Genomic DNA, 13,071 nt, shown 5'->3' with positions numbered 1-13,071 from the left:
CAGTAGTGAGGTGGTACCACCGCTGTTTTTGAAGCAGTTAAACTTACAGCTTTGCTATTAGTTGAGACACAGCTGCCGAACACTTTTGAGAGACAGGAAATTCTAATAACTGCATTAGTTTGCATATCAATAGTTCAAGCCTACATTTCTAGCTCTAAAATTACGTTTTGGAATTAGCAATGGAGGCTAGGGATGAGATTAAATGGGATGAGAGAAATTAGACCTACAGGTACACACAAGAGCGATGGACAAAAGCAACAGCGCCCGAGATCCGCCCACAAAGTAACTTGCGTTTCAAATCGTTAAAATAGGGCCCATTAACAGTGTCTTGAGGCTTGGTAACCATAGCCTATACATGGAATAACTTACTCTGTGTCGTTGAATTATTAGAAACATACTGCATTATTTTTCTTATAATTCAATGGTTATATCATAAATCATGATTCATAAATCAGATCATAAATTATTCCTTTCTTATAAATCTGAGTTTGTTCCAGTTTTTTACTACATTCTGCAAATTTTTTATAAATAAATAATTCATTTTTGTTTTTTGAAGCATTTTATTCCCTGCCTCAAACACCAATTTATAATGGTAATATTTGACATGATATTAATTTTGAAGCATTAAAAAATATATATTTTTGAATTTGTGACAGAATTTTCTAAATAGAAGCATAAAACAATAATGTGTGCTTCTAAAAATAGTATAGCTGGGTTACTAATAGTCCCTTTCAAAACCTGCCCCTTTTGTTATAAATTAATATATCTAAAATTGTTACAAAATCTGTTATGAGTAAAAATGAAAATGGCATTAATTTTACTTTTTGCAAAAAAAAACAAAAAAAACCTTGATACTGTTAACAGAACACCTCCGGCCCACCTTGCATCTCAGCTGGAGTCGGGCTTGTGTGCCAGGATGTTGCTATGTTGTTACTAGGGTGTATTGCAGGTGGTTTCTATGATGGCCATATGTCTTTATGATATTAGAGTTCCTAAATATGGCTTTGTATGTAATTCTATGTATTTCAATGGGATTTCTAAATTTTAAATAAATTCTAAATATATTTCTGTGAGAAAAAAAGGCTACCCAGTGCTACACCCCAGAAGTACAAACAAAATGTCCTGTCACTTAAAGTGACTGTTTATAACAAATTACATATTACATTTACTAATATATTCATAAGTTTTGGATCAGTAAGATTTTTTGTTTTTAAAGAAATTAATAGTTTTATTCAGCAAGAATGCATTAAATTAAACAAAAGTAACAGCAAAACATTGATAATGTTAAACTGATAATGTAAAGATTTCTATTTCAAATAAATGCTGTTCTTTTGAACTTTCTATTAATCCAAGAATGCTGAAAATAATGTATCACTGTTTTCACAAAAATATTAAGTATAGCACAACTGTCCTCAACCTAATGATAATTGTTTCTTGAGCAGCAAATCAGCATATTAGAATGATTTCTGAAGGATCATGTGACACAGAAGACTGGAATAATGATGCTGAAAATTCAGCTTTACCATCACAGGAATAAATTAATTTATTAAAAACAGAACACAGTTATTTTAATTTGCAATATTTCTCATTATTACGGTTCCACTGTGTTGGAAAAAATAAACACAGCTCTGGTGAGCATTAGAGACTTTTAAAAAAACTTTAAAACATCTTACCATCCCCAAACATTATACGTTTTTGTCATTTTATCACATCGCATCCTGTTAACCAACATCATAAGCTGTCAACTAACTTCAGCATTACCTTCTACATGCTCGATGGGTATCATTTCTTAAGTATCTTTCCATGTCTAGTGGATGAATAAGTGCCATGTTTTTAGAGCTTTTTACACAAAAGTCGTCTTACCTGTAGAAGTCATCAAAAGTCAGCTCCGCCTTCCCCTTCTTGCCAAAGAAGTGCACGAGCAGAGTGGTGTCAATCATCATGTTCTCATCGGCACGCTGCGATTGAGGAGTGGTGGTAAAGAGAGCAAAACGAGAAAGAAGAAACTATGACAAAAATCCAGCTGTTTTTGGAATAAGAAAGCAGTCCTTCATAGGCTTGCCGGGCCATTCAGAGTACCAGCCATCCAGTGCCTGAAAGTGTGCATCCATTTATATTGTCTCCCCTAGCCCACAGAGGACATGTTCTGAGTTGACATGCAGATCTTTATGCCGTTAGTGGGTGAGAATGGCATAAAGACTGTATATAAGACTGAAACAGAAACACAAACAAATGTATATGCAATGATACACAGAAATACACACAAACATGCCGGTTGTGTACATACAGAGACCCTGTATACACCTGGTATATTCAATTACCCCTGAATGGTGTTTAAAAGAGCCATTCACAAAATCTTTTGGAAAATAAAAATATTTTAATACCAGGTGTAAATGGGGTTGAGCTGGTATAGGACATAAACAAAGACATGACAGCAAAAACACACAAAGCATCCACATCCCATGCATTTCTGCTGAGATTTGTGAAAGAAATGCACACATGTGAGCAGATTCCACCTTTCCTTCTCTGGACAGAATCTTCTGTTTTTTAAAACTTAACACTAATGCTGAAGATCAATTTGAGTGATCTTACAAGTGTCAAAATGGCTTTTTCAGTGGAGCTCAGGAAAAGGCGTTCATTCACCAGTTAAACAAACAAAAAGAAAGTGGCATGGCATCCAAAAAAAACAACAAAAAAAACTGGAAGAAGGTGGTTGAAAGGTGCAAGGCCAGAATTAGGATGTATTTTTTTCTCTACCCATGCTTCACCCTCATCTGCAAGAGGAGCCTATCATGCTGAAACTAGGTAAAACCAGGCATAAACTCCAAACAGCTCTTTGTCCCTGGTTACGGGCCTCTGTGCAATGAAGCGAGCCAGAATGCAAGTCCATGCCACTGCTGTACCTCTAGCTTAAAATCCTATCCATGAAGACACAATCAGAGGAAAGTTATAAAGAGAGAAAGAACGATTCTGTTTCACTATAGCCAGATTGTTTCAGAGACATATTGCACACACTTGGTGTTGTATCAACACAATGTTAAAAAATAGCAATCAAACAAACAAACAAATAAATAAAATCAAAGTTGTTAAGCTGTTCTGGTAGGCCGGATTAATATAGGGTGGAAATGTTACTGTTTGATCCCAACAGTTTCAAAACAAAACAAAACAAATGTGAAATACCATTTAAAATAATAAAATAAAAAATGTCACAGTTAAGATAAATAAAGCACATTTATTTTATTTACAAAATAACCATTTCCATAAAGGATGTTCAAAAAAATTTAAAAAATAAATAGTGTTTACTAAAAATACCTTGTTTTAGCTCATTTCAAAGGGAGCATCATATACATCTACATATACTGGAGCTTATATACTCATACATTTCATTAAATACTGAAAATATTTGAAAAAAGCAGTTCCACCTAATTAAAACACACTATTTCATAATTTTTTTTAAGCAAATTCTTATACTGTAACGTTGCAACTCTGCTGGAAACAGCTGTAAGTGTTGGACGGAGGAGCATTATATATTTTATGACCAACATGGTGCAAATCCATACTGACAATACAGTATATGGAGATGGATTGTGTGTTAATATATATAAATGTCCGTAAATGTTAGATTTGTTGGAATCTGTGCCAACTTTAGATCTGTAAAATGTTTTCTGGGACTTGGAATGGATCAATTCCAAAAATTGAAATGTTGCACTTGTTTGTTTGTTTTTAAGTTTTTGTTTTTCTGGAGCTCAAGTCCAGTGTGTGGACCTCCATTCTTCTTCTCTCTTTTTTTTCAAAATAAAAGAACAGCTTTTTTTTCTTGGTATCTCTGCTCATGAGTTTTTGTATTCACCACCATTATTTTGCTGATGGTCATAAATAAGGCATGTGATTAAAACTGATGGATTGATAAATGAATACCTTTCCTTTATCTAAAACATAGCGTTTTTCCCCATTAGACAATTTCGTCATCAATCTGCTGGAAGTGTGACATCACAACACTGTGGTTACAGGAAACCATTAATGTGAGGTCATCATTACATGTAACACCACAGCCAGGCCCACAGTGTGACTTAGACAAGGCCCGAGGCCTTTTACTCTTTGATCTAAAAACAGCGGTAAAAACAGTGATTACTGCTGTCGACTTCTAAGATGAGTAACCCCAATCACACTTCCACACATGCTAGCATGCCCCCTTTAGCCCACAGATACACAATGTCTGGTATCCTGCAGTTGTCAACTCAGACAAACAGACCTGTCTAACTGCTGTGTCATCTGAGGAAGCCAAGCTGAAATTACCCTTTCATTGTGAATAACAGACTAAGTAAATACAGGGCATCTGCACACAGCTCTCCACAATCATCAAACTACTGCTTCCTACAGACGCCCTCTATTAGCCATCAGAACACAAACACACCATCAGGATGAGCAGACATATTCGGAATCGGTGTACAAACAAAAGCCTTTAATGTGCCTTGCAGCTGTGAGCAGTATTTTTTTGTATTAGTCGCAGTCAATTCGACACAAATATTGCACACGCAAAATTGCAGAACAACAACTGAACATATAGACATCGATAAACTGAAATTACAAAAATTATTAATTGATTAAAAGAATACAGCAATTCTTTGCAACATTAAAATCATATTCTTAATTTTTTTAATCTTTCTTTTTCTTGTTTTCCAGTAAAACATCATAACTTCCTTTTGATATATATATACAGTGGGGAGAACAAGTATTTGATACACTGCCGATTTTGCAGGTTTTCCCACTTACAAAGCACGAGAAGTCTGTAATTTTTATCATAGGTACACTTCAACTGTGAGTGACGGAATCTAAAAAAATCCAGAAAATCACATTGTATGATTTTTGTAATTAATTTGCATTTTATTGCATGACATAAGTATTTGATACATCAGAAAAGCAGAACTTAATATTTGGTACAGAAACCTTTGTTTGCAATTACAGAGATCATACGTTTCCTGTAGTTCTTGACCAGGTTTGCACACACTGCAGCAGGGATTTTGACCCACTCCTCCATACAGACCTTCTCCAGATCCTTCAGGTTTCGGGGCTGTCGCTGGGCAATATGGACTTTCAGCTCCCTCCAAAGATTTTCTATTGGGTTCAGGTCTGGAGACTGGCTAGGCCACTCCAGGACCTTGAGATGCTTCTTACGGAGCCACTCCTTAGTTGCCCTGGCCGTGTGTTTCGGGTTGTTGTCATGCTGGAAGACCCAGCCACGACCCATCTTCAATGCTCTTAACTGAGGGAAGGAGGTTGTTGGCCAAGATCTCGCGATACATGGCCCCATCCATCCTCCCCTCAATACGGTGCAGTCGTCCTGACCCCTTTGCAGAAAAGCATCCCCAAAGAATGATGTTTCCACCTCCATGCTTCACGGTTGGGATGGTGTTCTTGGGGTTGTACTCATCCTTCTTCCTCCAAACACGGCGAGTGGAGTTTAGACCAAAAAACTCTATTTTTGTCTCATCAGACCACATGACCTTCTCCCATTCCTCCTCTGGATCATCCAGATGGTCATTGGCAAACTTCAGACGGGCCTGGACATGCACTGGCTTGAGCAGGGGGACCTTGCGTGCGCTGCAGGATTTTAATCCATAACGGCGTAGTTTGTTACTAATGGTTTTATTTGAGACTGTGGTCCCAGCTCTCTTCAGGTCATTGGCCAGGTCCTGCCGTGTAGTTCTGGGCTGATCCCTCACCTTCCTCATGATCATTGATGCCCCACGAGGTGAGATCTTGCATGGTGCCCCAGACCGAGGGAGATTGACCGTCATCTTGAACTTCTTCCATTTTCTAATAATTGCGCCAACAGTTGTTGCCTTCTCACCAAGCTGCTTGCCTATTGTCCTGTAGCTCATCCCAGCCTTGTGCAGGTCTACAATTTTATCCCTGATGTCCTTACACAGCTCTCTGGTCTTGGCCATTGTGGAGAGGTTGGAGTCTGTTTGATTGAGTGTGTGGACAGGTGTCTTTTAATACAGGTAATGAGTGGAGAACAGGAGGGCTTCTTAAAGAAAAACTAACAGGTCTATGAGAGCCGGAATTCTTACTGGTTGGTAGGTGATCAAATACTTATGTCATGCAATAAAATGCAAATTAATTATTTAAAAATCATACAATGTGATTTTCTGGATTTGTGTTACATTTTTGTACCTATGATAAAAATTACAGACCTCTAACATGCTTTGTAAGTAGGAAAACCTGCAAAATCGGCAGTGTATGAAATACTTGTTCTCTATATACAGTATATACACACACACACACACACACACACACACACACACACACACACACACACACACACACAAACTGACATAAAACTGAACTATAGTTAAAACAAATTAAACCTAAATAGTAATAATAGATAATAATTAAAACTACAAAAGCACATGACAGAATTAAAACAATTTAAATTAAAATTTTAACTTAAAAGTATAAAATTTAAAGGTAGTTCAAGATATTAATAAGTACTAGTATATACATAATACTAAAATAACACTAAAATTAAATATATCTAAAATATCTAAAATATAAAATATACCAAAATACATATAATATATATATATATATATATATATATATATATATATATACACTGTGCTTTAGAGTAAAACATAAAACAGTAATGATGATGTTATTTGATAAAATAGATTTAATTATGACTCATAATTGCTTTATTTCTCAAAATCATGCCTTTTTTTACTTTGATGCGGAAACAAACTTGAAAAATTAACTTATATTCTTTTAATCTTCTAAGATATATTCTCTGAAAACAATATATCTCACAATTTTTGGGTGACTTTATAACAAATGTATCTTATATAAAGGATGTTCAAATGTTTTTTGTGGAAAACAGGACAAAGATACTGATTTTGAAAATATTTTTTTGAATGAAGCAACAGGAACAGATTTACTAGAAGATCAACAGCTGATAAAATACATTAAAAAAGAGGGCTGAAAACAATAAAAATAAACAGAAGGATAATCGCAGGTCATTAAATGACCATGACCAATGTTATAGGGTTAAGGTGGATAAGGTGGGTTGTGATGCTGAAACAGGAAGGAGGAATGAGAATTACGATGTACCTTTTTCAGGTGAGAGCACTGTGTTAGGGATGGCTAGGGACGAATAAAAACATGGGATGAGACAGGAGGACAGAGGACTATGGCTGTACCTCTGCCAGGTCAGAAAACAGGGCTTGGCTCGCGCCACGTCTCAGCATGTCCCAGTAGCTCCTGGGCACAAACTCCTGATTCTCTTTTTTTAGCACCTGCAAAGGGGTTAGCATGAGATGGAAAGCTGTCATCATGTTAGCTTATATAGACAGGGTTTAATAGAGGATGTGTCGGGCGTCTCTCAGTCCTTTCAACTAAAACCAATCAAATATACTAGTATGAAATAAATATGAAGATTGGGAGGGGGGATTAGTTGATGTTAGCCAAATGCTAATTGTATGAGGTTATATAATGTGAGTGATCAATAATCTGGGAGATTAACTACGATTGGAAGGTTTTACATATCAGATATAGTGTGCAAATATACCAGGTACAGAATATTCTGTGAAATGGTTCAAAAGGGTCATGATGTCATCATTCAAAAACAGAACTATTGATTATGATTGGTTGAGTTTATTTTCTGTAACGGCACAGCTATTGAATATAGTTTCAGGTTTGTTTACAGATGCATATCAATTCATGGTTGTTGTGTTTTTTTCCAGATACTTTTGAAATAAAACAGGTTGAGCCACTGTTATCATTATAAGTAATATACTGGCATAATAAATATTTTTTGGGGGGGAGGGGGGGGGGGGATGACATTTTGGTAACACTTTACAATAAGGTTCATTAGTTAACATTAGGTAATGCATTAACTAACATGAAATAGCAAAGAGCAACACATTTGTTACAGTATTTATTAATCTTTGTTAATATTAGTTAATAAAAATACAGTTGTTCATTGTTTGTTCATGTTAGTTCAGAGTGCATTAACTAATGTTAACAAATACAACCTTTGATTTTTAATAATGTATTAGTAAATGTTATAATTAATATTAACTTAGATTAATAAATGCTGAAGAAGTATTGTTCATTCTTAGTTCATGTTAACTAAGGTAGATAACTAATGAACCTTATTGTAAAGTGTTACCAATTTATATATATTTTTTTAGATAAATGCATGGACTAACCATGTTGTAAGCAAAAATATTGATTTTGAACAGCTGAATAATTGAAAATGACTCCATGCACACTTCACAACATGGCAGTGTGTGCATTTTCAATAATTCAATGAATTATCCTCAGTTATTCTGTACAGATTTATTGAATACAGAGGCTGAGAGACTAAAAGTGACACATCGGGTTAACGAAAACAGGGAATATATTTCTCTCATCAGTCCTGTGGAGCCACTTTAATGGACAATGCTGGTCTTTCACTCAGTCACTCTCTTTCTATATTCTGTATGCGATTCACAGATATACAGAGTGGCTTTATCCAAACATCACATAACCAGAAAAAAGGACCACCAGCTCAGGAAGGCTTCCATGGAAACTCTTATATAGATGTTTGTGTTTGTACTTGAGTTGATCATGTGTTTGATCGTGAAAGTGGACGTATCTGTTTGTATGGGGACACAATTGTCCACTAAAGTGAGTCGGGGACATTCAGGGATGTATTAAATAAGAAAATCTATTTAAAAATAATGTGTAATTTTTTGTAAAAAAAAACCAAAACACTTTTTGCTATGTCCCCATTTATATTTTCAGCTTTTTCAGTGTCATCAAATTTGTCTCAGATATTTCCAATATCGTTTCAGGAAAAGTATAAAAATAGGCAGAAATAAGATTTTTAAATACATTTTTATTAAACCGTAATACAGTAAAAACAGTTACATTAGTGAAATATTATAGCAGAATAGCAGAAAATAACTGCTATTTCAATATTTTTTTTTTATAGAATTTATTCCCGTGAAGCTGAATTTTCAGCAGCCATTACTTAAGAAATTGTAATATGGTGAATTGGTGGTTGAGTAATATTTCTTATCGGTCCCACTTTATAAGTGTCTTTAACTATTATTTACTAACATTTAAATGAATAATTTGATACAATGCAAGTATTGTGTACATACATGTTTTTGCATTGTACTTGTATTTAAGAAATACCTGAAAGTAACTACAGCTGTAATTAATTTCAGTAATTGCATCGATAATTACATTATCGACCCTTCCAATACCTCTTAATTGACCCTTAAATAATAATTAACTACATGTACTTACTATAGGGTTAGGATTAGGTTAGGTTTAAGGTTAGTTCCATATAATTAAGCACAATTTATAGTAATTAATATAGTAACTTCATGTAATGTGTAACACATTGTAAAATAAAGTGTTACCAAGACACATAACATAAAGTATGACCTTATAATCAATGTTGTAAACAAAACTGCTGTGTTGCTTAATATATTTGAGAAAACTGGTTTTTCATTTTATTTAATGAATATCAATCTTTTAGAACAGCTTTTATCTTTTATCTTACTCACCCCAATCTGAATGGTTGAATGGTAGTGTTTAAAATTTGGAGTTGAAATATTTTGATGTCCATTTAATCTCATTGCTGTCTAGGAGAAACAATCTCAACATCTCATGTGTGATCTTTCCTTTCTTTCGGTTGTCAGTGAGGGAGAGAGATGTAATTAAATTATTTAATGTAAGTGAATGTGAAAGACTCCAGAGCTGGCTCAATAGAAAACTCATTTTACACCAACAACTCCACCCACTACTACCCAGACCTGTTCTTTATAGCCCGCTGATGAAGTTTGTAACTGACACGTTGTGGTTAAAGAAAAAAAAAAAAATCAATAAGAATGAAATTAGACTGATTGTGGCAAAACACCCACATGCTCTCTGACCTCTGAGGTCCACTCCACCTCCCTCCTCATTTTCATTCTCTCATTCTCCCATCATTCCTTCCATGATTTCAAGATTCACACAGAGGTTATAGTTCACAGGTCAGAGGGCCGAGGGTGATACATACGCTGTTTACGGGGGCAACCTGATATCCATAGAGCTGCATACTCTACAGAGACGAGAGGAGAGGTCACAGCATGCGGAAGAGGAGAGGAAGGAGAGAACCACATAAGAAGAGATGGACAAAGACACAGGTTAAACATGCAAAAAATAGAAAGTGGTTGAACTACAGGACAGTTGGCACATTTTCGCAAGCTTCCAAGAGGGGATGAAATACGACTGGCTCCCTCTCAGACAGCCCTTGATAAACTGGACAGGTGTATGAGATAAGAAGGGTTATGCACCCAATGCAGGCAAAACAAATACAGTCTAGAGGAAGTTTACAGAGGATGGCCAATTGTACTCTTTTAGATATATATGGGATTTTGAGCATCTCATATATAACAAGACTTGTAAATTTTCTGAAGAAAATGTGAGCAGTGCTTGCCTCTGCAAAACTCGCCATGATGCTAGGTTGTTGTGGTTGGTTGTCAGGGCGTTGTTTTGCGGTTGCTAAGTTCTGAGCGCTAGGGTGTGGAGGTGGCTTTATGACCCAAGTCAAAAGACCCCAAGATATGTCTCGGGTCCCTCGTTCAACGCACACCAATCAGATTTTTAACCCAATTTGTCATCTGGCAGTAAAATTTGAATTTGCATTTATTAATGCATTTATTATTGGCTTTTTGTTATCGGCCTGAATTTTAATATTGGTGCATCCCTAGATATAACATGACTTTTCTTCGACAACCTGCATGATTTGAGGTATCAAATGTTTATGCTTTACGTACTAAAGTTTAACACTTAAGCCTCGTTCACACCGCCAGCGACACGAAGCTAAGTGATATGATTCCATTCATTTTTAATGGAGAGTTGGCGACTTTCGGCGACACAAACGACAGTGGCCGTTGGTGACAGAATGTAGGTGTGTCAAGCGATGGGAGACACACGACAAGAGTTTTTAACTTTAAGCAAAATTTCGCGAGTGACAAACAATAGGAGTGAAGACACCGTCTCGAGTGCAGGCAAGACAGGACAGTTTCGGATCGATTTCACTGATTTATATGATTGACTGTAACCACATAATAAAATTGATGCGTGAAAAAGAAACTGTCGGCAGTCAGTGAGTTCATACATTAGCCACTTTTCCACCGTCGGGCCGAACGGTTCTTAGTACGGTAAGAAACGGTTCCGGTTGCGTTTCCACTTGAGCCTGGTACGACACGGCACGATTACATACCGTTCTCGGCCCGGAATTCTCAGCACCACGGTTGTCTAACCGGTAGAATCCCTAAAGTGACGTCGCAACTCAGGATTGGTCACTTGTCTGTTGCCTGGCTACCAGTTTCTCTCTAGCACACTATTTGAGAGACTTAAAGGGGTGGTATAATGCGCTTTTCGAAAGATTTAAAATAAGTCTTTGATGTCCCCAGAGTGTGTATAGTGAAGTTTTAGCTCAAAATACCCCACAGATATTTTTATATAGCATGTTAAAGTTCACTTTTTGAGGGTGAGCAAAAACGCACCGTTTTTGTGTCTGTCCCTTTAAATGCAAATTTGCTGCTGCTCCAGGGGCGGAGCTACAACAGCTTGTGTCCTTTTACCTCACACAGACATGCACTGAAAATTTCAAAAACTTTAGCATTTTATGTTCAAACTGAAGTCAGAAAGATGGGGAGACTCAAGAAGAAGTGACAACATACAACATTTCTGAATGGTTAGTTGGTGAATTTATGTAGCTTATCTGTAGTTATCTTCTAGTCATTGATTAGTATACTCTGTCCTGATAATCTATAAATCGTGTTCCGGGGGGCGGGGTTTATGTACATTTTAGGGTTCATGATGTCACTAACCCGGGAGGAATGTCGTGTGGTCCCTACCAGCCATTTGTTGTAGTCCTTAAAAAGCGATTTCTTTCAAATAAAATATCTCCCTTTGCTTTGAACTTTGAGCGTCATAACTTTGCAGATGTTGTTTATGCTCAAACAGCAACATTACACACTAACTAAAGTTAGAAAAGTGAAATAATATTCAACCACCCCTTTAAAACACAAATGAATAATACAATTAAAAGAAATATCTGATCATCCTTCATAACGCGGTCGCTATTTACATCTCATATCGTCTGTAAACTCTTGCGTTACCAAGGCAACGACCAAAGCTTTTGTATTACATTTCAAAGAGTGGCCATAGGCCTATGTCACGAAAAAATTGAAGACCGGAAGTACGTCTTTTAGTAGGGATACGGCTCTTCCGGTTAGCTTTTTACAATGGCGGAGTCCGATAGATACCGCTAGACCAAATCTCTCCGCAACCTGCCTGAAGTCACATATGACGATGTGGTTCGGATGGTAAATGAAAACTCTCAAGTGGAAACGTCAAAACTGAGGAAAGGGTACAAGTTTGGGTGTAGCCTGCCATTGTTGTTATAGCTCTAGCCGTTCGCCAGTAAGGTAAACGTTTCTATGGTAACAGCGAGTTGGACCAATCAGCAGACGTTGCTGCTACGCTTAGGATTGTGGGTAGTGTAGTTTTTTTTCCATAAGATCGTGGATAAAACATGTTTTTCTTAAAACAAGGTTGATTTCATACGAACTTATAGCTTCTACAGGAGCAAAAACCTCCGTTTCACAACCTCATAGCTCGTGGTCAGTCTACCTCGGATGGTTTAGACATCATGGCTGATAATCTAAATCCTTATCGAGAAATACTGTTGACCGGAAGTTCTGAATCCCTACTCCGCGTTCCGGAAGCAGGAAGTGTGACATAGGCCTATTATCAGCCCCACAGTGGAAAATGAAACCGTAAGCGAACCAGCTGGCCCGGATGAGAACCGTTCGGCCCGACGGTGGAAAAGCGGCTATTGATAGTATGTTTGTTAATTATATGATGCAGTGAGCAGTTTAACACTGCTGCAGTTCATATTACAGTTTACCCTGAATTATGTTGATTAGTAGGGCCAAGATTATTATTTGTCAAATTCAAATGATGTTTTAATAATTTTTGACAGTATGATTGAGTTTAATTAGTTGATTGAATGATCATGAA

The 13,071-nt window shown here is 36.5% G+C and overlaps 1 protein-coding gene across 8 annotated transcripts in view; it reads right to left on the bottom strand.

The window, feature by feature from the left end:
• micu3a (mitochondrial calcium uptake family, member 3a) overlaps window positions 1-13,071 on the bottom strand; it is a gene marked incomplete at its 3' end in the record, with an annotated part of 35,490 nt that overhangs the window by 9,149 nt on the left and 13,270 nt on the right. For 3 of the 8 annotated variants that reach the window (XM_082164777.1, XM_082164774.1, XM_082164775.1), the window contains exons 8-11: window positions 10,055-10,096; window positions 7,200-7,295; window positions 2,904-2,918; window positions 1,864-1,958 (exon numbers count right to left, since the gene is read on the bottom strand). In XM_082164777.1, the coding sequence (XP_082020903.1) occupies window positions 1,864-1,958; window positions 2,904-2,918; window positions 7,200-7,295; window positions 10,055-10,096 (248 nt within the window). The remainder of the gene's footprint in view (window positions 1-1,863; window positions 1,959-2,903; window positions 2,919-7,199; window positions 7,296-10,054; window positions 10,097-13,071) is intronic. The other 5 variants (XM_082164780.1, XM_082164781.1, XM_082164778.1 and 2 more) reach the window with 4 other exon arrangements.

The sequence above is a fragment of the Leuciscus leuciscus genome, assembly GCF_965113295.1.
Source record: "Leuciscus leuciscus genome assembly, chromosome: 3".
NCBI classification, from domain to species: Eukaryota; Metazoa; Chordata; class Actinopteri; order Cypriniformes; family Leuciscidae; genus Leuciscus; species Leuciscus leuciscus.
This window is presented reverse-complemented; position numbering and strand designations above follow the sequence as displayed.